The sequence below is a fragment of the Pleurodeles waltl genome, chromosome 3_1 (assembly GCF_031143425.1).
Source record: "Pleurodeles waltl isolate 20211129_DDA chromosome 3_1, aPleWal1.hap1.20221129, whole genome shotgun sequence".
Classification (NCBI taxonomy): domain Eukaryota; kingdom Metazoa; phylum Chordata; class Amphibia; order Caudata; family Salamandridae; genus Pleurodeles; species Pleurodeles waltl.
Window position 1 is genome coordinate 1,124,197,368 of NC_090440.1, and position 27,964 is coordinate 1,124,225,331.

Genomic DNA, 27,964 nt, shown 5'->3' on the forward strand with positions numbered 1-27,964 from the left:
CACAACAGACTGCATAAGACAGAATCTGAAACTAGTTCAACTTGCAGTGGCCTCGGCCCAAGTTTCTTGAAGAGCGGCATTACTCATTACAGACTCAGTTTTGTCTTCTCAACCTCTCCTTTTCCCCTTCTCTCCTATCCATAGCTCTATGAAATGCCACATAATTCACATTGGCCCCTTTCCCTTCAAATGCACTACCGGGGGACTAGCTTAGACCCTTGCTCTCTACTTGGTCTCAGATGCTACCATTCCACAAGAAAGAGGGAATTTTTATGGCTCATTCAAGTTTAATGGTCATTACAGTTGAGCCACAATGTTATACTTTTTTCTGTTTTTCTTGAAATGATCTTTGTTTTTGCTATGATACAGCATTGGGAGGTTGTGGGGGTGAGAAAGGGGAGCTGTTGAGATGGCCCTGCCATTGATTACCCAGAGTTAACGAAGAATACCTAGCAAGCTATCAGGGGAAATTGATGCATGATGCCCTGGTAATTAGCATAGGAGGAAGGTCAGGCCCCCGGACAAGCAAGCACCTTCTACATGTCTCACAGCAGCAGATCTTTATGGCATACTTACTCAGTCAACATTTAATTAGAGTCAGATCCTGTTGGTTCACATGTCAGTTTCGTTCCTAGACCCGAGTAAGACAACGGGAGTAGCAACGTTACTGAGAGGTGGACTAACATTTCATTTTGATGCTTCCCTAAAAAACAAATAGGGAGAATATTAGTGATTCAAGACAAGCAGCAAAAGGGGCAGATCACAATTTTTTCATTGCATGTGTCCAATTACTATTATTCATCACTGTTCGCTCAAATGAAGATTTTTGCCCGGGCCCTCCTGATAATCCCAGGGGAATTGTAATACGGTTCTCAACAAGAACTTGAATCGGTCATTCTCAAGATTAGGCTATGTAAAAACACCAAGACACTGCCCGAGGGGATTGAGGCTTTACGTCCCTTGTTGGTATGGCATTTGAAGCACACCAAGAGGAACTATAAATTATTCTTGCACGTGCACAAAAACCTACTTCAGGATCAATTTCTTTATAAGGATCACCAGACATTTGAGCTGGTTCTAGATACAGTGGTAGGAATGTGCTCACATTCCAACCCTCCTCCTCCTGTACCATTATACCAAGAACTTTTAGCCTGAAAGCCCCTGCCAGAAGTAGCCCTCAGGGACGTCTCCCTCTAAAACACTATAGTCAAAGGTAGCCATCATTCTTTCCCAGAACAATATGGTTTGTTGCAAAAGCGGTCCTAAGAGGGGAACCCATTTTAAACAAATCTAGATTTCACTATCTAGAGAAAAGGGCCAAGAGCTTAAGATCCAAACCTTGACCTTAGAGCTTCAACATACAATTGACTGCTTACACAGTACATTTTGTGCCGTTAGAAAAGTACATGAGGAATTAGACCATTTATTATTCCGTGAGATGCCAGGAAAATGCTCTACTCTAGGCTGAAGTATCATGAAAAGGTAGGCAATGGAGACTGCATCCTGGCATTCAAACGTAAGGCCATACATACATGCAACCACATTCAAAAGCATTGATGGATTGATATTTAGCCTCTCCTACGACACACTGAGAGTCTTCTTCAATTTCTATAGACTTGTACTGTGGCCAGACCATAGATCCTGACATACAGAATGCCTATTGGAGGCATTAAAAATCAGAACAGGTTACTCCACATACTCTACAAGAACTCAAAGCGCCTATCTCTCTCTAGAAGTAGAAAAGGCTATTCAAGGATTGTCGAGCAATAAGGCAACAGGTCCTGAAGGTTTGTGAATGTCTTTTACAAAGTGTACCAAGATGTTCATGTTAAAACGCTAGCAACGTTGTTTAATTATATTGGAGGGGTCCAGCAGGTTTCGGACCCCATGACTGAACCAATTATTACAGTCCGTTTAAAGCCTGGTAAAGACCTTTTACATAATGGCTCTTATTGCCCAGTAATGCTTCTTAATAATGACACAATTATTTTCACTAAAATCCTTGTTTTGAGGCTAAACCTAATCTGGTCAATAGTGGTACGCCCTTTCCTTCGGCGTTTGTCCTTGGTTGGCATGCCTATCACAATAAGAAGCTGACGGTCAATCTGATTGATTCAGTCGCCAAAAACAAAACCCAGATGGCCCTTCACTCCCTTAATGTGGAGAGGGCCTTCAAAAGGGTTGACTACACATTCACATTCAAAGATATGAAGAAAACCCTATTAGCCCAACAATGAGCAGTCAATCATGCAGCCTCATCGACCCAGATTGAAAGCAATGGGGAGCTATTGCCATTTATATGACTCTGAAGAGGAACAAGAAAAGGTGCCTCCCACACCCTGTCATTTTTGTGCTTGCAATGGAACCCCTCGTACAAAAGACTAATGATAATCAAGCAGTAATATAAGTGGAGGTCAAAGGTAAGATGTACAAAGCTGTCCTTTAAGCAGACAATGTCCTCTGTTTTTTTGTGAACCTGGGAACCTCCATCCCAGTGCTTACAAAGGACATGGAAGCCTTCTGAATTTTACTGGGATTCAACGTTAACTAAACAAAGTCTGCAGCTATGGGAGTGGCTTATGCCACCCACGGCACATGGAGTAATTTGTTGGATAATGGCTTCACATACTCAGAGGGATACATGCGAAATCTAGACTTTGGATAACGGCAAACTGCAGTGCTTTGTACGATAATACCATGCCAGCCCTGTTGGATATCTTATTTAAAGACCTATATTGTTGGAGCAAATTAGACTTGTTCTGGATTAGCTGACTCAATAGCATTAAAATTAATGTCACCCTTGTATACTATAACAAACTCTTCCTCTGAAATTATCTAAGCATATCCTGCCAGAAATACAATCTCATTTGCTGCAATTTGTTTGGGAGAACAAGTCTCTTCTGGTCTCCAAGTTGACCCTCACCAAAAGACAGTCAGAGGGAGGCCTAGGATTTCCAGACTTCCCCCGATGTCTCTTATCCGGCCAGCAGCACTCGAGTGGATGGGACCCAATAGGTAAAACCCTGGGTGACTCCAGATTAGGCTGTCCTGCCATTCCATTGCAGCATATTTTATGGCTCCCAAAGCGACACAATCCAGTGAAGGCACATTCATATGTAAAGTAAATATGCAAATGAATCACTGTAAGACTATTGCAAGGAGTAAGAGGGTAACTACCTTCCCATCTTGTCTGTCTAATCTGTCATATAACCAAGATTTATGACACTCGTTTCTTAGACATGGGTGACTTAGACCGAGAAAGCCTATGCACACCAATGAAGCAGAAGGGTGTAAACGGTGGCTCACAGCAAGATGACCGGACATAGGGGGTCATTCTGACCCTGGCGGTCCGAGACCGCCAGGGCTATAATGACTGAAAGCACCGCCAACAGGCTGGCGGTGCTTTCTTCCCTATTCTGACCGCGGCGGTAAAGCTGCGGTCGCTCCGCCGGGGCCGGCAGTTTTCCGCTGTTTCTGCCCCGGCAGGGATAATCCGCCAGGGCAGCGCTGCAAGCAGCGCTGCCCTGGTGATTTTGACCCCCTTACCGCCAGCCTGTTTCTGGCGGTTTTCACTGCCAGGAAGAGGCTGGCGGTAAGGGGTGTCCTGGGGGCCCCTGCACTGCCCATGCCACTAGCATGGGCAGTGCAGGGGCCCCCTAACAGGGCTCCGGCCAGCTTTTCACTGTCTGCATAGCAGACAGTGAAAAGCGCGTCGGGTGCAACTGCACCCGTCGCACGGCCGCAACACCGCCGGCTCCATTCGGAGCCGGCTCCTGTGTTGCGGCCTCATTCCCGCTGGGCCGGCGGGAATGGAGGAATGGAGGCCGCGTGAGTGCGCCCGCATTGGCGGCCGCATGGCGGTTTCCGCCTGGCGGGCGGCGGTAGCCGCCCTCCAAGGTCGGAATGACCCCCATAATCTTTTAACTCTTCTGTGACTCATCCTGGATGGTATTATTTTACAGGTTTCTTACGATACACTCATCTGTGAAGTTAAATAAAACAGCAAGGCCTACATGCCTTTGGGAATCACATGGAGATTTAGTGAGACACGCTCGCTATAGGCACAGATGCAAATATTTGCAAATATATGCGATGTCTTCATATATTCTGATGCACCATAGCAATTGTCATAAAACCCTATTGGGGTAGCGATGCTTCGTAATTCTTATTTTCTCTCAAGCTCTCTTTCTTTTATTCTCCCTATGTCTCTGTCTCTTGTCCCTCTCCTTTCTGTCACGTCTCTCTCTCCTTCTTTGGTCAGTCTCCTCTCTGCCTCTTGTCACTCTCTTTCCTTTGTCTCTCTATCTTATGCCACTCTTTATCACCCTTTCTCACTTTGTCTATAATGCCGATGTCTTCTCTCTCTCTCTCGCATCACTGTTACTTTCTACGTCTTTGGGCATTATCCTCTTTCACTGTCACTCTCTGCCTTCATTCACACTCGATGTACCCTCTCTCTCTTCCTCGATCTCACCCTTTCACTCTCTCCGTGTACTCTCGCTCTCCTCTCTCTCTTTTCATTTGTCTATCTCATCCTATCATTTTCAGTCTGTCGCCCTCCTCTCTTTGCCCTTCAGTCTCTCTTTTTCACCTTCTATCTACTTTCTCTTACCGTCTTCCTTTCTGAGTCGTACAGCTTGCTTAAGGTTCGAGAAATGAACTTAAAGGCACCCCTGGTCACTTAACACCCCTGGTAAATTTGGCAGCAAACAGACACTCAACGTGTGACACAATAACTTCTTTCTCACCAGTTGTTTGCTCTCTGAAATGGTGGACTCAGCCCAAAAGTTCGCAATCGTCATGGCTATTGTTTTGCCATTGTAGCCATCTGAAGGATTTCCAATTATTCCAATCCTAAAAAATGCCAAACAATGGAATTTTAGTTGGACGGAGAACCAAAAATATGATCAATCAGTAACAGCATTAGTATTTCCTGCAGCTTTACCGGACCTAGTTAATTTTTAGTTGTGGTGACATATGTGAAGTACATTTATCAGGCGCTGATTAACATGATGAAAACACAAAACAGCTGTCAAACAGAAAATAGCTGATCAAAAGATCACTTTATGATAGACCACCCTTCTCAGTTACTTCATTCGGAGGTGGGACACTACACTTTTTCTGCATTATCCCTAAGGCCCAGGGAGAATTAGAGAAAAATGGCTTACCATTATACCTAGTGAGGCGTATGAGGCTTACATAGTCACGGTTTGTGCATGAGAGGTTCATCCAGTTCTATTTTAATGTAAAACTTTGCACCATGATAAAAAAAAATAGAGCTAAGCATATGCTCAATTTATGTTGTGTTGAAAAAACACAAAATCAAACCGTTTTTATTCATTTTTTAAATGTAAAAGATGTGCCAAGGTTTTAGGTATAATATATATATATATATATATATATATATATATATATATATATATATATATATATATATATATATATATATTTTAATGTTTTCTTTTTATTGAATTTTTACCAGGTTCCACCAAGATAACAAAAAAAAAAAACATAACATTTCCATACTTTATCTTAAATACCGTTCCCAATGGTTCCCAGAAAGAAAGCTCTAAATACATAGAATCAGACTAGGTAGCTACGCAAATTCATTAGGGGATTTAACCTAAAGCAGATTTATCAAACATTGTCTAAAAAGAATTCTCCCCAAATCAGGGAAAACTTTTTACCACTTCCCACTCTCCTAGAATATCTCATTTCCTGATTTCTGACTTGCATCATTTTACTCAGCCATTCTTGAGGGGAGGGAGATAAATCAGATCGCCAGTTTCTTAACAGGAGAGATCTGGCAACCACAGTGGCAATAAAAACAAGTTTTTCCCACCTGGGTGGGAGCCTTGCCTTTGGGTCGAAGCCCAAACACATCAACCAAATACTGTGAGTTATAATAACCTGAGCAATAGTTGTTAGTATCTTGAATATTCCATCCCAGTACTCCTGTATAAATCAACATGTCCCAATCACATGTTTCCAACCAGCGACCCCTACTGCCTTACAGCGAAAGCAAAGATTAGGACAGCTATAGCCATTTACTGAAAAATATCATCCGATGCCAATTTGCACCTCTAAGTACTGTGAAGTTTAAATGATTAATCCTCTCCCAGCACTCCCTTGACAGGTCGAGGCCCTCCTGGCGAGCCCATTTTCTTGCCGCCTTTGCCCAGAGATCGACCTTATCCCGCTCTAGAAGTAACCTTCTCCATGCACCCGCACGCCTTATCCCAGGAGGGTCGACCAATTCGACAACTAACACCTGAGTATTAATAATTAAATCGATATCCAAATCCCTTAAACTGTGATGCATAATATTATAGGATCCCACCAAAAGAAAATCATTTTGGACGACCATCTGAATGTTTAAGGGAGTTTCCCAGTTGTCATTGATGCAAAAATCCCCAATTTTACTAAATCCTGCATGCTCCCATCTCCTTACTAAGTCTGAATTGAGCTGAGGGCCAGATCGTAGCGTAAACTGTGTGAGAGGAGTAAGAAAATGCATATATGGGATTGAATATCTTCTAAAAAAAAATCGGATTTTCTTTTAAAGAGCCATTTAAGAATCTTATAGCAAACTTTTTTGGGAGATTTCACCAAAAGTGGTGGATTCAGAATATTGTGCTCCCTGCATATTAATTCACAAAAGTCTTTAGTGAATAAGCAGCCTATAGGTTGATTTGCTTTAAAATTAGTGAAATAATGTGCGAAAAAGGCAAAGTAATAATCTTTAAAATTGGGTAGTGCTAAACCCCCCTTTTCTCTATCAGCGTATAATATACTTAATGCTGCCCGTGCCTTCTGATGTTGTCAAATAAATGGGCGAAACAGACTCCAGTTTCTTTAAAAAAAAATAGATGTCAATACACAAGGGATGGCCGAGAACAGAAAGTTAAATAATGGTAATACTGACATTTTGATCAATGCAATTCCGCCTAATATAGAGAGGGGGAGAGACCCCATCGCCCAAGCAGAGCCTGGGTTTTCAAGAGTAACGGAGCGTAATTAAGATCATACAGGTCTCCTATGATAGCTGAAAAGTTAAACCCAAGGTATCTCTTTGGCCTAGTATTCACACAATGTTTTAATTCGGGGAGCAGTGTAATAGAAGTACCACACAGAATATCGGTCTTACTCATATTAATCTTGTAGCCACCAATTAGCTCAAATTCGGCAAACACATTAAAAGCCGCTTCCTGGGAGGTTCTCTCTTCATCTAAAAACATAATGATATCACCAGCATACAGTTTGATCTTCCCCATTGACTTCAATGTGGAATGAATCAGATTAGTATGTCTAATTTTAATTGCTAAAGGCTCAATGAAGAGAGCAAAGAGTATAGGGGCTAGAGGGCACCCTTGCCGAGTCCCACGTTGTACTTGAAGTTGACCAACACAAGCAAAATTAATTATAATATTGGCTTCAGAGTTTAACTACAGCTTTTGAATTAATGCAGAGACTTGAAAGGGCACCTTGTAGCTAGACAATATTGCAAACAGTGTATCCCACACAACAAAATCAAATGCTTTTTCCGCATCTAATAAAAGAATGATGGCAGAAATTTTATTAGAAGCAAAATAATCAAGAGCCTTGGCTAAATAGTGCGTATTGGTTGCAAGTGGCCGACCAGCAATAAACCTGTTATGATCGGGATGCACCAGTTTATTAACAACCCTGTTAGGCCTGTTAGCCAGAAGTTTCGTGATAATTTTATAATCCATATTTAGCAAAGAAATCGGATGATATACATTAGGGTCTTCCCTCTCCTTATTCTTTTTTGGGAAAGCTAACCACATTCCCTGAGTGCCAGGAATTGCGAATCTGCTCGCCCTTAAGCAGGCCATTAATTAAAGACAAAAAGTCGTCAATAAATACCTTGATGAAACCTTTATAAAATGTGTCCGGAAAGCCATCAGGTCCACATGCCTTCCCCATGGGAAGGTTCTTGACAACCTCAAGGAGTTCTAACTTCGTGAATGGCTGTATTAGAGCGTCACTGTCTTCTTCTGTAAGACCAGGAATATCCAGTTTCCCCAGGAATTCCTTAATGGTCCCAAGGTCAATATTCAGAGCATGGCTGTAAATTCGCCTATAATGTTCTAGCATGATTTCATTCACAACTCTGGGGTCAGTATGCCTAACCCCGGTGACAGGGCATCTCAATGCATGTATCATATTGCCAGCAATTCGATCTCGAGCTTGCCATGCCAGAAAGTTGCCTGTAAAATTACTCTCTTCATATACCTTTTGTCTATGGGTCTGATATCCTATGTCAACCTTCTTAAAAAGATTGTTGGACAGTAATTCAAAAGACTGTCTATTGTTTTCCATGGGGGCATGTAGGTAAATAAACACCTTTGCACTGCTTCTTCTAGAGCCCTGGCTTGTTGTCTCTGAGAAGATTTATCTGCTGCTTCCTTGGCGATTACCAAGCCCCTGAAAAAGGCTTTAAACGTATCCCAGACTATAGCTGGAGCTGAAGATCCCTGATTGAGTTTGAAAAATTCACTTATTTCGTCCTTATAGAGCTGTACCTATCCCTAGTCTTGAAGGAGCTGCTGGTTAAACACCCACCTTCTAGGCTGAGGCTTGGAGAATTCTGAAAAAAGAGACACTTCCAGCAACAAGGAGGCATTGTCAAATAAGCCACAGTTCCTCACCGACTGGTTCTTAAAACGCTATGTTTTAGATATAAATAAAAAATCAATACAGAAGGCGCTTTTAAATCGGGTTGGGATGCATGTATACTCTCTCTCGTTTGGGGCACTGATTCTCCAAGGATCAAAAAGCATCAGCACTTTGGCATAGTCTTTAAAGATTTTGGCAACTCTAGGTTTATGTTCTTTCTAACCCCTAAACAGTGGTGTTCAAAACTGGATCCTGAAGAAAGTTAAAATCCCCACAAATAATAATTTTACCTGAAAGTTGCGAAAGGGATTTAAACAGTCCCACATAAGGGGTCGGGTCATCTAGCAAGGGTGCATAAAAACTAACAAAAATAAATCTTTCTTTGGGAATTAAACAGTGCACCCAGCACCATCGTCCTTCGGGATCGCAAAGAAAATCTAGTGCCCGAGCATTGAGGCCTCTAGCTAAAAAGACCGCCACGCCTCTATGAGCTGCTGGGGCTGCTGCAACCACCTTGAAATCAACAATTTTTTTAAACATGTGGAAGCCCGATACTTTTTTAGCTGGGATATGAGTTTCTTGTAATAAAATAACCGAGGGATTTAGAGCAGTTACCCTCTCTTCAATTACAGACCTTCTTCTTCGATTATTTAACCCATTGACATTCCAGGAAACTATTCTTAATGAGGAATTCAACCTTGCCATTGAGTTCTTATAAAAGATCGCCAAAGAAGTAAGTGATCTGAACCCACCAGAGAATTCGAGCCTTGGCCTGGTCCAAATAATATCACCCACTTTGTGACCTTGATCATTCTGAATTGCGCAGAGCTACGTTTTAGTATGGAAAACATGGATCCTGTACCCCTTGCCACAAATCCCGCACCCCCCCCCAGACCCCACCCCAACCCTCAGTTAGCAGACACCTGGAGACCTCCCGTCTGGGCAATCCGAGGCCACCCTCTGACCCCATCCTTCCCAAATCAGGTGCCTTGACATGCCCCCCTATGCCACAGACTCAAAAGGGACTGGAATATAAGTGCTATAATGACGCATTAGGTTTACACTCTGTGAAATACACCATTCTCTTAGTGCATAACCTGTCCTCATCTCCCCCTCTCCTATTCATACCCCCCAGTCTGCCCTGACTGCTTTTGAATTGAATGCAACAAAGTCTTAGCAGCATCAACTGTGTGAACTAGATTAGAATGTCCCTGAAAAAACACTTTAAGTTTGGATTGCTGTACAAGTCCTGCCGGAGCACTGACTGTTTGAAATGCCGGAATCATACCTTTCACTTCCTTCCTCTGATGTGCAGCTGCCACCGACATATCTGGGAAATTTTGAAGACAAAATCGCCAGGGACATGATGTATTTTACTCTTAATCGCTTGCTGAAGCATGTGTTCCTTGACACGAAATTCACCAAAATTTACGAGAATAGTTCAAGGATACTTTGCATGGGGTGGCTGTACTGCGGGGACCCGATGGGCCTGCATGATGGTAAGATCCAAATGTTTATCCGCTGGTTCTGAAAGAACATGCTGTAGGATAAGATCAATGATTAAATTTATGACAGTCTTCCCATTTTCGCACCCTTCAGGAATTCCTGCAAATCTCAAATTAGATCTGCGTGAGCAATTCTCCGCATCATCGAGCTGAATCTTTAAGTCCAACAAATCTGCATCGGCATTTCGCCACTCACAGTTCCAAAGTGACGTTGACATCCTCCCGATCAGATACTCGCTGTTCAAACTCCTTGATATGTTAGTTAAGTTGCTGTATATTACTAGAAATTGAAATTCAATTGTGGTTCCGTTCTCTGGTTTGCCTCATTTTGCAAAATTTTCAGAGCTTTTAACTCAGTTAAGATCTGAAGGAATATCGGTGCTTGCCTTGTCTCTAAGTGCATGAGAAAAAAAGACCACTTGTAAGGTTACCTAATCTTGGGCCAGTTCATAGGGTCGATTAACAGAGGAGTTCGGAGGGGGCCCGGCTGCAGTACTTATCCCTGATGCAGAAATTGACTTGCGGGATAAATCGAGTAGGGAGCTGTTTGCCTAAGGAGCAGAGACAGAGACAGAGTCACTAGTCAGTGGGGGAGCGACATCCTTTTGACCCTTCACCAATCCACCAAACAAATAATATAACAGCTTGGGAGCTGCGCCCATATCCAGAAAATAGCTGTGATTAGCTTCCGAGTTACAACTGTAGGATGATTGGTTCAGAGGTGGACTAACTATATTAACTGATTGCAAATTTAAGTCCAAGTCTGGGTCCGGGTTTCTAGCCTCTTCAAGCAGAGAGTCAGAGCCAGGATTTCGACCCACCAAACATGTCACAGAGGGCGGTAAGCAGTGAGGAGGAATATTGCTAAGAGCTAAGTCAGTGGTCGGCGGAAGGTCGATATTTAAAGATAGATCCATATTTAGGTGATTGTCGGATGGGGCTGGGCTCTTTGTTTTAACAGTACGTGCTGCTGTAGGAGCCCTAGAGGCAGGGCGTCCTTTTCCCTGGAGATAATGCAGATATCGGGGCATCCTTGCCCTTGCCCTTACAAGCGACATGCAGCCCCCTTCCTCTCCCCTCCTGTGCAGCTGACTCTAGATTTTTTCATGAGAAATACTGGCCACAGGCTGAATTTGCACTAAAATTATGCCGGGAAGGTGTCTTCTTAACCAGCGATTTTCCAGAACTCACTGCACCAGGAGATCACCAAACAGTGCCCACAGCAGTATGACTGGTTCAGATGCAAAGCTTGAGAGAAAATAAAAAAGACGAAACTTCCCCCACAGACAAAGAATATTGTAGTCCGTAGCCCCCGCCTCACCTCCCTTTCCTTTAAAGAGACCAGTCCTCCTCTTCTCAGGTCAGGATTCCAGTCAAGCACTTGCCGAGCCTCTTCAGCACAAGAAGCAGATTCCACCCGCGGCAGAAGTCGACTAAATCGAATAACGGAGGGACAGCGTTCCAAATCCACTCCAAATGAAGAAAAAAGGGGGGGGAGCAGGAGCCTCCTCGGAGGGCTTGGTGGACTCCAAACTGTTTTCAGCGCTAAAAAACGTGATGTAGCCATAAACGCGTCCGATTCCTGACACGCATCCTTCCCTCTGAGCCTGTGGTTAGCCGCGGAGCATGACGGGAGCTCCTACGCGGCCCCAGAGAAGGTATAATAATTTGCTCATTTTTGATTGTGCGAAAAACAAAATATGCACAAAAAGATGCGCTCCATTTTTTTTTTTTACTATAATTTTCTAGTACCAAATTTTGTTAACAGCTTTAGTAAAAAACTTACATCGATTTTTTTTCCCAGAATGCAAAGTTATCATCACATTTTAAATAGAAGTAATATTAGTATATAGCATAAAATCATCTTTATCCAACATGGTTTGTAAAAAAGTCTGGTTTCTTCATTTTCTACTGTCTCTATTGTGCTGGACGAAAAAAATGATACAAAATTGAAGTGCAAACGTAACACAATATGACCCATTGCCTTCAATATTTTCACCTCTCCCTGAATATTTACCTAGAACTCTTGCAGACCTGCTGCAATACTAAAGTGCACCATATGCACAAGGTAGAGTATGGTTTGTGCCCATATTATTCATAGGATAAGACCACTAATGTTTCCTATGGGTAACTAACTTATTACCTTAAAACTATGCAATACTTAACAATCAATTTCATTGCTGATCAAAAATTGGAAATTCTAAAAACCACATAAAAGCATAAATTTAAACCAACAAAAATAGGTTTGTGATGGGAAAAATATTAATTTGTGAAGGTATCATTACATACATTAAGCACAACGTTGTTGAATCAGTGTTCACATTATAGACAAACAACATGTTTATAAATTAACAATGCTATTCTAGAAAGAATATATTCACCAATAAAAATAATCATTCTTTAGTTTCACCTCAAACATACATCTTCTACCTGATCTGTCAATAATTCAAGGATATACTATACCTTGCATAGGATCGACAGGTAATGGTTTTAACAACAGTCACATTCTTTTTGGCAGAATAACGTGTTAACCATTTTGTATAGTCAGACAGACCCTATGGGAAAAATATAACGTAATTACCATAACGCACTATTAATTGATTTTAGGATTATTTTACAAGTGACATTGAGTAAACTATACAAAATGGCAGTGTTATGTAGCTATAAAGCATTATCTAGGGAATATGAAAAATATCAATATGGAAATCTGTGCGATTCACACTGCAAACAATTATTTGTTTTTGCTTCCCAAAATATGAGTTATCTAGACCACAGAGAGGTGGAGCACCATGTTCACCAATAAACACGGACTTAATAAATCACAATCAGAAAGGCTGACCTGCTTAACTAAAGGTCAATAAAGGGTCAAATAAAAGTAAAGTCAAATATGGGTCAGTACACTGTAAGATCTTTCATAAATACACTTGCAATTCAAAGGTACAGCTTTAACTGTTTAATTTCTTTATTCTCACCTCAGCCACAGATACTGGCTCAGATGGCACACTAGTTCCTTATTCAAACCACAGCACCCTTAATGGAATGTTGAGCCTAAATCTGAATATAGCACAGTAGGACTGTTTTTCACCGCACCAGTCTCGGGCAGGATTCCACACCACCCTTTTAATAAAACAACAAAGGATCTAAGCAAAAAAAGTAACTGGAATATACGATGCAAAAAACTGATTAATTAAACCATTTAGTTTCTTCCTCTTTCATCAGACCCTCACATTCTAAAGTTCAATAAAGTTAATATTAATGCAGAGATCATATTGATTTTTCTTTGTACTATTTTCCTTTCCTCTCAATGTTTTAGCTCATCCTTGCTCTATAATACACAGCTCTCCTTCTGCCTCCTCGTCCATGCATTAGATAAAACGAAATGTGTCTTTTTTTCCTGTTAACATTTCAAAGGTGATATTTTCGATTGTAAGATGAGTAATCATTCTGTAATCCATCAACAATTTAATTACTTCCTCTGCCCATGCTTCTCCTATTCCTTTAGTAAGTTGAATTGCATCTTTGTTTTATTAAAAGGCATCATGACTCAATTTCTCTTCAGATGATATGATGCACACATCTAATGGTCAATACATCTACTTTTCAAAAATAGTTTCATTTCCCGAGAGACTGGTTGCGACCTTTTGTGTGTCAGCAACCTATATTGAAACCAAGGTCAAAGGTGGTGAAGAAACTCGCACAGGCAAAGAATGCTACTATCTCCAATAATTTGGTCAAGGGAATCTTGTCTACCATTAAATGTTTGTTAATAGCCATTGAATCCATGTAGAACCTTATAACACCAGGAAAATTGTGTGCTACTACTACAAGGACTAATCTTAATTATTCCACACTCAAACAACTTTCCTAAATCGGCTTCCACTGACCCTCACAAACTAATTGGCATGGCCCTCCTCTTACTGATTACAGGAACTTGGCTGGAGTTGAATCCCATGAACTAAGCCATCCAAACAGCCAAACTCTTCCATAAATACTTCAGGAAATGCAACAGTAAATCTGGCTTCATCTTCTACTCACCCAACCAGCACTTTTCCTATCTATTGTAGTGCTCACTAAGGTTTTTGGTGAATGGGGAACCTTGATGCAGTAAGATGTTCAATTCTCCTTGGTATTGCCAATTTGAAATGCTTTCCCAAATGTTTGGTACATAAAGTTTACCTTTACAATGATTTGTATTTGTATTTCATATTTATAAAGTGCATTCCAGCCGAGGCATCGAAGCGCTAGGAACAAAAAGTGAGAGAGCCACGAAAGACAAAACAAATGAGGAGCAAGTCACGTTCACTATGGAAAGAGCCAAGTCTTTAGCTCCTTTCTGAAGGCCAAAAGATTGTGTTCTTTCCTCATCATAAGAGGGAGCATATTCCAGAGTTTAGATGTGGCCACCGTAATTGCCTTGTCACTCCATCTAGCCTTATGAGTCCAGGGTACATAGGGCAAATTAGAGTCTTTAGATCTGAGCTGACGGCTAGGGGTATACCAGTAAAGCCCAGAAGATAAATGTTCAGGGCTGCTTTATGTGTTAAACATATTGCCTTAAAGACAATACGTTTCTTCACAGGTAACCAGTGTAGTTGCCTCAGAGTAGCACTGGCTAAAGTGGACCAAGGAAGATTGAGTGTTAAGCAAGCAGCCGTGTTCTGGATAAGTTGAAGTTTACTAAGTGAGAGCTTGTCAATATTAAGCAGTAATGCATTGCAGTAATCTATTTTAGAGATTAACAAATCAAGAGAAACCGTAATTATAAGCTTCTCTTGTAAATAAGGGAATATTTTTTTCAGGGTTTTCAATATCCAGAAACAGGTTTTAGTGATAGAATTAACTTGTAACTTAAAAGATAAAGCAGTATCAAAAATGACTCCCAAATTCTTAGTAGAGACAACAGGCACAGGTAGGTCTCCACACGCCGATGGCCACCAGCGGGAGCTCCATAAATTTCTACTAGGGCCAAAAAGAAGGATTTCAGTATTGGCACCGTTCATTTTGAGCCAATTCAGACCCATTCATCTATTGATCTGACATATGCATTGGTTGAATCGGTCAGCAGCTTTTTCCCAATTTCCAGATACAGGAATGATCAATTGAGTATCATCCGCATAAGAAGTGGTCAAAAAGCCAAAGGAGCAAATCAGCCTGACCAATGGGGCCACATATAAATTAAACAGGGTGGGGACTAAGCGAGGAACCCTGAGGTACACCACAAGGTAACTGATATGCATGTGCTTTAAAATCTCCACAGGTTACTATGGTAGATCTGTTTTCAAAAAAAGACTTCAGTAAGTCTAAAGCAGTGCCTCTGATGCCTGCCTGACGCAGGCGATATGTCATGATTTGAGGAGAAATGGTATCAAACACTGTTGACAAGTCTAAGAGCACCAGAATGGTGCCAACTCCCTCATCAACTAATTTCCGGATGGTATCCGAAGTGGTAATGAGGGCAGATTCCATACTATGGTTCTATCTAAAACCATGTTGCGTGGAATCTAGTTTACCTGAGTCTTGAAGAAACTTGGCCAATTCCTCATTAATGTGTTTTTCAAAGATCTTAGATTGAAAAGGCAGTAAAGCAAAAGACCATAAATTTTTAAGGTCACTGGATTTGCCATCTAATATATTTTTCAAAGGAATCACCAATGCTTCCTTTCAAGAGGAAGGAAACACACCTAAGGTCAGGACCTCCTGAAATATAGGTACCAGAACAGTAGAAACTAAATCAGGGGCAAGCTGTAAAATATGAGGTGGGCAGAGGTAACTAGGGGAGCCTGATTTAATAGTTGTCATAAGCTTCTTTATCTTCTATAGAAAAAGTGGCTGAAAATGTGTTAATATAAGGCTGTCATCCTTTATGACACTATCCGGAGATTCATATAAATCACATGTATCTGTGAATTTAGAAAAATCTGCCTGAATATTTAAAATTTTACTTAAAAAAACGGTTGCCACCTTATTACAAAACTTTTGAGAATTCTCAAAATCTGTAGGTGTGTCAGAAGTAGTGAGAGAACGTACTACTCTAAAAAGTTCTCCAGGAGTATTAATAGTTTCCTCAATTCTTCATAAGTAATATTCAGATTTAGCAGTATTAATGGCATTTTTATACAAACTAAGGATAGCTTTAAGTTTTGCCTTTTCCATGGGAGTAGGGTCTAGCCTCCATTTTATTGCTGCAATAAAATCAGGGCATGAGTTTGCCTTGGCCCAAGTTTCTGTGGCAAACAAACAGTCCAAGTTGTCTTGATAGATGAAGTCTAAAATTTCAATCTTATGTTTAATCAAAGATCACGCATTAATCAAAGCATAGGTCATAGTATTAATATCAGAAGACTTTATTTCCTTATACCTTCCTTGTGTCACTTGTGATGGACAAAAGGAGTGGTGAGAGGAGGTGGTGTTAAATAGTATGTTAACAACAAGGAAGAGGAACGGGAGTATTGATGGTCCAGTGTACAGTCTCCCAACAATAGTAACTGAATATAGGTACACTGTTCCAAATGATAATATATATAGACAGGATAAACCCGTAGTCTCAGGAGCGAGGACCCTCAAGCATCCATTGGATGACTGGCATCATCATCGGGAATTGCTCCTCACTAGGCTGGCGCTGCAACGCCTAGTGGGCACCCCGAAGTGGGGGCTCTCAGCCAACTTTTGAGACAGTGACTAAAAGAGTTCAACTATGCAGAATAAAGGTGCTATAAGTCACCATCAACAACAGAAAAAGAGGTCTAAAATTGGTTATTCATCCGTTAAACTCCATCATTTAATCAGTCTAATCTCCAAGGATGAAGACCAAGGTTAAAAACATAGTTATGAAAGTGCATAGGAGGATTATGCTCCAAAAGCCTTTCAAAAAGTGTAAAAAAAAGTAGAGTATTCTAAATACTAAAAAGAACCTCTATAATATGGTCGACATGTTTCGCGTCTGTTGGTCCAGCCGGATCCATTGACGCTTCATCAGGACCTACAAAACTAAATAGCAAACCTCTTTGAAGTAAGTATCGTTGGTAAAGATACAGTAACACCGGCCACTTACTTAAGATGACTGGTACTACAGGTACCCTGAAATATAAGCAAAAGAAAAAAAGGCAAAACCATGTTGAAATAAAGCTCATGGTAATGATATATTTTGAATGTCAATGGTGTTAACCATAAACAAATTTAAATATGCAAAAACTGAATGGGACAGCGCACAGACATCAATGCTTACCACCCCCTATTTGAGAACAGGTACCATGGGTAGGGCGTCTCGGGGACTCAAGTAGACACTAGTTGTGAAAATAGTAAAATGAAATCAGTAATCAACAATAAGATTTGAAAAACATACATAGGCATAAGGTAACTCATCCATAAGGAAAAGTTTCTAAAGGTTACACTTGGTCATGAATAGATAAATACATGGTCTTATAATGTCACATGGACAAGGAAAACATTAGGCATAAGTCATGAAAGAGTTAAATTAGGCACACCTCCACGTAAAGGTGAAATATATACAGATCTCAACAGTTTGAAAAAAATGTGGCATTATGTATAAATATTAAATTTTAAATTTACGGGCCATCGGCATACATACATTAGCAACTAGTTGTCATGCTTTGATTGTTATCATTGAGCGAGGCAGAATGCACGTTTCACCAAGAAAAAACGGCGTTGCCCAAACATCGGTACAAACGCCTAATCAGCCAGATAAAGTAATAAATACAATGAGCCTGACAAGAAAAACGGCGTCCTCAAGAACGCTAGAGTGAGTACTTACAATTTGTGTTACTGGTCCTGAAATGGGACCTACCCTCGGAGACCGCCGCCCGGAAAACAACCGTGTCGGAAGGTCTCCGAGCTATAAATAGACGCGGCTCAACGCTGCGCGTCTAGTAGCGGAAATGAAGGAAGGACTCGAGCGAGTCCTCAGAGACAAAGATAACAAGGACGATCTCCGGCCCGTGTCTCTCGCGCTTCCCCTAGCCGATGGAAATAGAGAAAGGACTCATAAGAGTCCAATCGGGGATTAATTGTAACAGGCAGAAACTCAGAGGGGTAGCTATAAAATCATATACCCCTACGTCCTCAACTTGATCAAATGATCAAAGGAAAGCTGCTATCTTGAACTATTATGAAGAAAGGTAAATAAAACACCATAATGTAACACCAGCATATATTATATGGTTGTGGTATCTGTAGACAAGAACCAGAGATTATGATAGAGGACCAAGAGAACATTAAAAATTAAAAATAACTGAAAATTATGTGCAGAAACACAAGTAAATAAGGAAAAAAGAAACTGTATAATGGTCAGGCTCTATGGTGAGAGGGAGAACCAAGGGATGTCGTCATTTAATCCCCGTAGGTGTGTCCCCAATTTGTACACCCATTTTTGTTCAATCTTGAATAGGGTTTTAGAGTCATCAGGGCGAATGGAAGGTGCTTCCACTACCACCCACCAAAGATCGTTCGGGGAGTGGTGAACCTCCAAAAAGTGAACACTCAATTTGGTAGTGAGTTTCTTGCACCTGATATTACTTCTGTGTTCGTTGATCCGAGTCTTAACTGGCCTGGATGTCATCCCAATATAATGTAAGTCACAAGGACATGTGATCATGTAAATACAGTTCTTGGTATTACAATTAGTGTGTTTATTGAGATACCAAGGTCCAATCGAATCAAAGTCTAGTTTCTTTAAATGTCTGGTGAGGTTGCATACATTACAATTACCGCACGGGTAATCTTTTTCAAAGATAAAACAGAGGAACCTCAGACCTTTGACTCTGGTCTTAAAAGACCTTCGACATTTGTCCCTTCTCTCACCATGATGCCAAGCGAAATTCTGACCTTTGAAAAAGCAGTGCTATCTGATTTAAATAATCTCTATCCTAAACAAGCTTACATCAATATGACAACCAAAGAGAGGACAGCCCTAACCTCTTTAGCATCCGACCCTGAGATAACTATTAAACCAGCTGACAAGGGAGGAGCGATAGTGGTTATGGATCTGTTGACTATAGAAGGGAATGTTTACGCCTTCTGAGTGATTGTACCTACTATGCGGAAATTAATCATGATCCTACAGAGAGATTACAGACACAGATTAGATCTATGATTGAGGAAGCTAAAAATAACCAATGGATCTCTCCTAGGGAAGCAGAATTCTTGGACACTTCCCATCCACGGATACCGTATTTCTATTGTTTGCCTAAAATTCACAAGCAAAAAACCCCCCCTCCTGGGCGCCCCATAGTGTCGGGTTTGGGTTCAATTTTGGAACCACTTTCGGTTTTCTGTGATCATTTTTTACAACCACTAGTAAGAAACTCTTCGACTTACCTGAAAGACACTAAGGAGGTACTTAATCTGATAGAAATCATCAATGAGGGCGATAACATACAAGCGATCATTACACTAGACGTAGAGGCATTATATACCAACATTCCTCAAGAAGCCACCTTACAGGTTATAGAAACAGCCCTACATGAAGTGTCTTCAACCCTGTCTTCCCCAGTTGACTTTATCTTACAATGTGCCAGATTAGCCTTGACTGAAAACTTTTTCCTCTTCGAGGATCAATTTTACCATCAAATTCAAGGTACTTCTATGGGGAGCACTTTTGCCCCTAGCCTAGCATGTCTTTACTAGCATGATTTTGAAAAACAACATATTCTCCGACCAACTAATCCGTTTTTCAATTTTGTCAGGCTATGGCGCCGTTATATAGACGATATTCTCATTATCTGGCAAGGATCCTCGACTCAGGCAGATGAGTTTGTAACCTGGATCAACACTCTTGACCCCTTTTTGAGATTTACAGCCACCGTGTCTGTTCATCAACTACCTTTTTTAGATTTGATGATCACTATTGATTATGGTAAATTGCAGACCAATGTGTACCATAAACCTACGGACCGCAACTCACTCTTACTATATAAAAGCCACCATTCTAAGGCTTTACGGGACAATCTACCCTTTGGACAATTCCTACGCCTGCGTCGTAATTGCAGCTCACTAAAAGGATTTGAACAACAAGCAGATATCCTTCAAGATAAACTCTGCGAGCGGAATTATCCAGTAAAGATTATCACTCAAGCACGCAAGAGAGCCAGGAATAATAACAGAGAAGCCTTACTGGCGCCCAGAGAACATCAATCTCAAGTAAAGCTTACGTGTGTTTCAACCTACACTCCACTGTCTAATTCGATTAAGAAATTGATTAACAAGAGGTGGTCCATCCTCACTAGTGGAGGTTACAACTTACAAAAACCCCAGTTTGCATTTAAACGGACTGCTAATATAAAGGACCTAGTGGTCCATACACAGCCCACGCACTTTACATAACCCTGCCAACCAAAAGACACTATGGGATCTTCCACCAGTTGTGGGTCATTACCCGTGCGGTAATTGTAATGTATGCAACCTCACCAGACATTTAAAGAAACTAGACTTTGATTCGATTGGACCTTGGTATCTCAATAAACACACTAATTGTAATACCAAGAACTGTATTTACATGATCACATGTCCTTGTGACTTATATTATATTGGGATGACATCCAGGCCAGTTAAGACTCGGATCAACGAACACAGAAGTAATATCAGGTGCAAGAAACTCACTACCAAATTGAGTGTTCACTTTTTGGAGGTTCACCACTCCCCGAACGATCTTTGGTGGGTGGTAGTGGAAGCACCTTCCATTCGCCCTGATGACTCTAAAACCCTATTCAAGATTGAACAAAAATGGGTGTACAAATTGGGGACACACCTACGGGGATTAAATGACGACATCCCTTGGTTCTCCCTCTCACCATAGAGCCTGACCATTATACAGTTTCTTTTTTCCTTATTTACTTGTGTATCTGCACATAATTTTCAGTTATTTTTAATTTTTAATGTTCTCTTGGTCCTCTATCATAATCTCTGGTTCTTGTCTACAGATACCACAACCATATAATATATGCTGGTGTTACATTATGGTGTTTTATTTACCTTTCTTCATAATAGTTCAAGATAGCAGCTTTCCTTTGATCATTAGATCAAGTTGAGGACGTAGGGGTATATGATTTTATAGCTACCCCTCTGAGTTTCTGCCTGTTACAATTAATCCCCGATTGGACTCTTATGAGTCCTTTCTCTATTTCCATCGGCTAGGGGAAGCGCGAGAGACACGGGCCGGAGATCGTCCTTGTTATCTTTGTCTCTGAGGACTCGCTCGAGTCCTTCCTTCATTTCCGCTACTAGACGCGCAGCGTTGAGCCGCGTCTATTTATAGCTCGGAGACCTTCCGACCCGGTTGTTTTCCGGGCGGCGGTCTCCGAGGGTAGGTCCCATTTCAGGACCAGTAACACAAATTGTAAGTACTCACTCTAGCGTTCTTGAGGACGCCGTTTTTCTTGTCAGGCTCATTGTATTTATTACTTTATCTGGCTGATTAGGCGTTTGTACCGATGTTTGGGCAACGCCGTTTTTTCTTGGTGAAACGTGCATTCTGCCTCGCTCACTGATAACAATCAAAGCATTACAATTAGTTGCTAATGTATGTATGCCGATGGCCCGTAAATTTAAAATTTAATATTTATACATAATGCCACATTTTTTTCAAACTGTTGAGATCTGTATATATTTCACCTTTACGTGGAGGTGTGCCTAATTTAACTCTTTCATGACTTATACCTAATGTTTTCCTTGTCCATGTGACATTATAAGACCATGTATTTATCTATTCATGACCAAGTGTAACCTTTAGAAACTTTTCCTTATGGATGAGTTACCTTATGCCTATGTATGTTTTTCAAATCTTATTGTTGATTACTGATTTCATTTGACTATTTTCACAACTAGTGTCTACTTGAGTCCCCGAGACGCCCTACCCATGGTACCTGTTCTCAAATAGGGGGTGGTAAGCATTGATGTCTGTGCGCTGTCCCATTCAGTTTTTGCATATTTAAATTTGTTTATGGTTAACACCATTGACATTCAAAATATATCATTACCATGAGCTTTATTTCAACATGGTTTTGCCTTTTTTTCTTTTGCTTATATTTCAGGGTACCTGTAGTACCAGTCATCTTAAGTAAGTGGCCGGTGTTACTGTATCTTTACCAACGATACTTACTTCAAAGAGGTTTGCTATTTAGTTTTGTAGGTCCTGATGAAGCGTCAATGGATCCGGCTGGACCAACAGACGCGAAACATGTCGACCATATTATAGAGGTTCTTTTTAGTATTTAGAATACTCTACTTTTTTCTTACACTTTTTGAAAGGCTTTTGGAGCATAATCCTCCTATGCACTTTCATAACTATGTTTTTAACCTTGGTCTTCATCCTTGGAGATTAGACTGATTAAATGATGGAGTTTAACGGATGAATAACCAATTTTAGACCTCTTTTTCTGTTGTTGATGGTGACTTATAGCACCTTTATTCTGCATAGTTGAACTCTTTTAGTCACTGTCTCAAAAGTTGGCTGAGAGCCCCCACTTCGGGGTGCCCACTAGGCGTTGCAACGCCAGCCTAGTGAGGAGCAATTCCCGATGATGATGCCAGTCATCCAATGGATGCTTGAGGGTCCTCGCTCCTGAGACTACGGGTTTATCCTGTCTATATATATTATCATTTGGAACAGTGTACCTATATTCAGGTGTTAAATAGTAGCCAAGCAGACCATTGACAGTGTTCACATCTCCATCCTTCTAAATTTCTAGGGGAAACCTTCTCCTTTTGCTTACACTTCTGCTTTTCTTCCAATGCAAGAAGAGTATGAGGTGAATAAGAGATAAGATTCTTCTGAAGCTAAGGAGAGGCATAACCTCCGGCCCCCAACGGACGTGCGCAGACAGGCTTGCCTTAGGCACGCCATCAGCGCATCCGCAGTGTGGCCGCATCTCATCAGATTAAATATCAGCCAGTTCGAGCACCCTATGACCTCAGGTTTGCAGCTAGACTGCTAACCTGTAAACCCCAAGATGGCGTATCCCTAATGTAAGGGGGAGGGCTCTAACAGGCCCACACACCCAGATCACAGAGAAGAAAAGAAAGCAACGAGGCGTTAAAATGCCGACTGCATTGCCTATAATGGAAAGCGCCCCCAGAGCCCAAAAGTATGCAAAGTTACTGGTATTTTGAGAACTAGTTTTTTCTTTCTCGTTAGGCACTGCATGAGAGCAGTTTTCTTTCTCTCTTGTGTGCTGACCCCACTCCGAATAAACACCTTCCTCCCACTGCACCCTCTTTACTCCATCATTGGCCATTTCAATCACTTCCAATAGGTCTGGAGCATCTTTTAGCCAAAGTTTCTTCCTAATATTCACTCTTTACAAGTCTTTCCGATGATCTTCTACGTCATGCCCCACCACAAAAACCAACGCCGGCGAAGACGATGACGGTGGGTACAGCCGCCTAGCACACAAGGGAGGGGGGGAGGAAAACGACAGTGACACACACATGCACAACACACACCCCACACACACACGCCATACACACAACCAGCTGCACAAGAAAACAATTGATCCCCGACAGCTGGCTGAATAATGCAAGAACAACAGGAATTGACTGAAGTGATTGTAATAAGCTCAACATAAAAAATAATAAGTCGATGTGGCAATGCAACAGATATGTACAAATGTACAAAAAAGGGACACTGCCCAGTCCACAGTTCGCAGGGGGCACATGGCCACAGGGCAAAGTCCAAGGCCCCACTCGATCCCTGCACCAATACGAAGAGAACACTGCAGGGGCATCCGTTAGCAAATAGGCAGGCACCTCAGAGGGAATGGGGGGGGGGAGACCTCATCCGGATACGGAAACAAGACCACTGGTTCTGGAGGGGGACAACATGCCCTGTGCTTGGTCCTGGGGAGTGCAAGGCCACAGTCTCTCAGGTGGGTGACTTGCCCACTAGTTCTGAAGGGGGCAACATGCCCAATGCTCTGTCCAGGAGAGTGCAAGGCCACAGTCTCTCAGGTGGGTGACTTGCCCACTGGTTCTGGAGGGGGCAACATGCCCAATGCCTTGTCCTGGGGTGTGCAAGGCCACAGTCTCTCAGGTGGGTGACTTGCCCACTGGTTCTGAAGGGGGCAACATGCCCAATGCTCTGCCCTTGGGTGTGCAAGGCCACAGTCTTTCAGGTGGTTGACTTGCCCACTGGTTCTGGAGGGGGCAACATGCCCTGTGCTTGGTCCTGGGAGGAGGAAGGCCACAGTCTCAGGTGGGTGACTTTCCCACTGGTTCTGGTGGTGGCAGGCCGCACATCAGCCCATGGAGGCTGGATCATATGGCGTCCACGGCAGTAACAGCTGCACTGTGGTGGTGGTAGTTGTTGTGGGAGGCTCCTGCTCAGCCCCTGCACCCCCCAATGGCTGCATTGTGGTGGTGGTTGTGGGAGGCTCCTGCTCAGCCCCTGCACCCTCCGATGGCTGCAGTGTGGTGGTGGTTGTGGGAGGCTCCTGCTCAGCCCCTGCACCCTCCGATGGCTGCACTGTGGTGGTGGTCGTGGGAGGCTCCTGATCAGCCCCTGCACTCACTGAAGGCTGCACAACCACGGCTTGCGGTGGGGGCTCTGTGACAGCTGGTGGTGCAGGATCCTTTTCCCTTATGCTGGCTGGTGCAGGCTCCTTCTTGCTGGCTGGTGCAGGCTTCTTCCCCTTCTTGCTGGCTATTGCAGGCTCCTTCCCCTTCTTGCTGGCTGGTGCAGGCTCCTTCTCCTTCTTGCTGGCTGGTGCAGGCTCCTTCCCCTTCAGTATTTGTGGCCTGGAAATCTTTTACACCACGAGTAGGTGCTGATGAAACTGGGCCCGTGGACTGTTTGTCTGAGGTCCTTGATACCGTGGCCATACGTGCAGGATTGGGGGAAGGGTATGGAAGAGGTCAATCTGGGAAAGGAAAACCTTTTTAGGGACATTGGGGCGGGAAGAGGGAGAAGTAATGGGAGTGGAGGATGAGGAAGTGGTTGTTAGAGGTGTTTGACTGCTGGATTTGGGTGCACATGCATGGGTTGTATGCCGTTGTGAGGTGGATGGCTGTTGGGTGTCTGAGTGCTTGCGTTTGTGTACTTTGGGGGGGAGACAGACCGGTGGGAGAGGACATAGGGGACGCGTGCATGGATGTTGTGGAGGTGTCTGCCAGTGAGGTGTGTGTTCTGCTTGATGTGGTGATGGTGCTGGTAGTGGATGGTGATGTAGTGCATGCAGGTGTAAGTGTGGACGTAACTGGGTGGGAGGTGGAGGAGGAGGGGGAGTCTGTGGAAATAGTGGATGTTGTTGTGTCTGCAACTGAATGGTGTTTGTGTGAGTGCCTGTGGGATGAAGTGTGGTGCTTGTGTTTGCCTGGGACACTCTTGGGTGTTGTCCTGTGTGCATGCTCATCTGGCTTTATGCTTGGGATGGGTTGGGGTTGAGGAGAATGGGACTGGGAGGTGGAAGTTGGAGGGGGACGGTTGAAACCAGGACCATGGCTGCCATCAGAGAGGAGGCCAGAGCCTAGATCAATCTCTGTTGGGCAATGTGAATGCCCTCAGGAAAGCATTAGTTTGCTGCATCTGGGCTGCCAGCCCCTGGATGGCGTTCACAATGGTTGATTGCCCTACAGAGATGGATCTCAGGAGGTCAATAGCCACCTCACTCAGGGCAGCAGGGCTCACTGGGGCAGGGCCTGAGGTGCCTGGGGTGAAGGAGATGACCACCCTCCTGGGTGAGCGGAAATGTGCAACTTGCTGAGGGGCTGCTGGGAGGGCGGTGCTGGTACAGAGGGATGGCAGCTGTAGCTGTAGCTTGGGTGGTCATAGAAGTGTCCGCCACCACCAGGGAGCTCCCATTGGAGGAGATATCGGAGTCTGTATTGTCCCCTTCACTCTCCACCGTGGTGCTCCCCTCGCCATCCGTCCCACTGGTGCCCTCAGGGTCGGTGGGGACTCTACCTCCTGGGTCCTGTGGGATGAAGCTCCCTCCATCGCCGGTGCCTCTGCTCCTCTGCCAGATGATGCACATAAGGACAGGATGACAAAACAAGAAAGGGGGGAGAGAGACAAAGGCTACACTGGGTCAGTGACTCCACCAAAACCACTGTTGGCGTACACAGCACCCTCACACACAGGGGACAGGCCTACGCACTATGCATTGCACTACCAGTGATATTGCTAGCCACCAAGGCATGAGGAGGAGCACACACCACCAACTACAGCACACCTGCGACCCACTCAGCCGTGACCAGTAGTGGATGCTAACAAGCTAGGTAGGCAGTATTTCCCCTTCAGACCCTTAGCCACCAAAGGACCTACGCTGCTATGTCTGGCCTGGCCTAGGGGCACCAACTGACACACAACCACCACCCAGACACCACCCCTCCAGCCGTTTCCTTCAATGATGGCCACTGTACTCACTCCAGTGTGGCTGCTGTGACGCCCTCAAGCAGCATCCAGCTCTGGATAGGCCACTGCCAGTAAGCGGGTCAGGGTTCGACGGGCACCCCTTCCTCGTTGGGAGGCCATCCCCCACTGGGCCTCCGCGGTCTTCCATGCCCAGCATCTCAGGTCCTCCCACCGTTTGGGACAGTGGGTGCTCCGCCTGCCTCAGACCCCCAGTGTCCGCACGTCCTTGGCAATGGCACACCATATACCCTTCTTTTTATGAGTGCTGACCTGCAGAGGCAATACAGACAGGAGAACACCATTAGACAAACAGCCCAGCCTGTTACACAAATGACCCACCATACCCGTTTCCCTCACTCTTCGCACACACATAGCCCAGCACTCAACGTGTACCCAGCCAAGAGGGCATCCCTTCCCCTTACACAATGCCTTCACACACACACCTCCATATATTCATGCCACATGTAACGTGCCCCCAGTGTACTCACCTCTTGGTCTGGAGGCCCGTACAGCCGTCCGTAGTGGGGTAGGACCCCATCCACCAGTCTCTCCAATTCCTCTGAAGTGAAGGCTGGGGCCCCTTCTCCAGTCACTCGGGCCATGGTAGGTTCCGGACACAGGTCACAGCAGCACATGCAGTGTAGGTCCTCTCCTATGTAAGGTCAGAAAACAAGTGAGAAATAAGATAGAAAATGGCAGTCACGTCCGTGGCGGTGCATACCATCACCGCCGGCGTAGATCACCATTGCCTACTGTACCCCATAGGGCCCAATATTAACCAATAAGGAATTGCGCTGCGGTTGCCGACCACCTCCCACCACGACGCACAACGTCAGAGGCATTATCTCACTTCCACCTGTCCCTCTACACAGGACAGGCGGACGCCATTTTAGGGGGGGGGACAGGCCTATGGAATAATGCTGCGTAACAGGAGATATAGGCACATACTTGACAAATCACACTGTCCCATAACATGTTTACAGATTGCGGACTGTTTGTGACAGCTTCCTCACTCTTTTGTCCCTTAGATACCTACCACTGTGGATGAATAGGAGATGGAGACATACCCCCGTGTATAGACCCCCAGTGGACTTGGCTACACTGGAGGACAGGCACATTATCCTCACCTATAGACTAGACAGGGCCACAATCACAGAGCTGTGTGCCCAATTGGAGCCTGACCTGATATCTGCTATCCGTCACCCCACTGGGATCCCCCCTCTTGTGCAAGTGCTATCATTTGTCCATTTCCTGGCAACTGGTTCTTTCCAAGTGACAGTGAGCTTGGCCGCAGGAATGTCACAGACAATGTTCTCAATAGTGCTGACAAGAGTGTTGTCTGCCCTGATAAAACCCATGTGCAGCTACACTGCATTCCCCCAGGTTGAGGGTCTGGCCACTGTGAAGGCTGGGTTTTATGCAATGGGACATTTTCCCAATATCATTGGGGCAATTGATG

General features: G+C 43.5%; 1 protein-coding gene across 1 annotated transcript in view; it reads right to left on the minus strand.

The window, feature by feature from the left end:
• Nucleotides 1–27,964, minus strand: part of LOC138285009 (uncharacterized) — a 597,004-nt gene that overhangs the window by 353,969 nt on the left and 215,071 nt on the right. Inside the window, exons 9-10 of the mRNA XM_069224423.1 lie at nucleotides 12,609–12,700; nucleotides 4,749–4,854 (exon numbers count right to left, since the gene is read on the minus strand). Of these exons, the coding sequence (XP_069080524.1) occupies nucleotides 4,749–4,854; nucleotides 12,609–12,700 (198 nt within the window). The remainder of the gene's footprint in view (nucleotides 1–4,748; nucleotides 4,855–12,608; nucleotides 12,701–27,964) is intronic.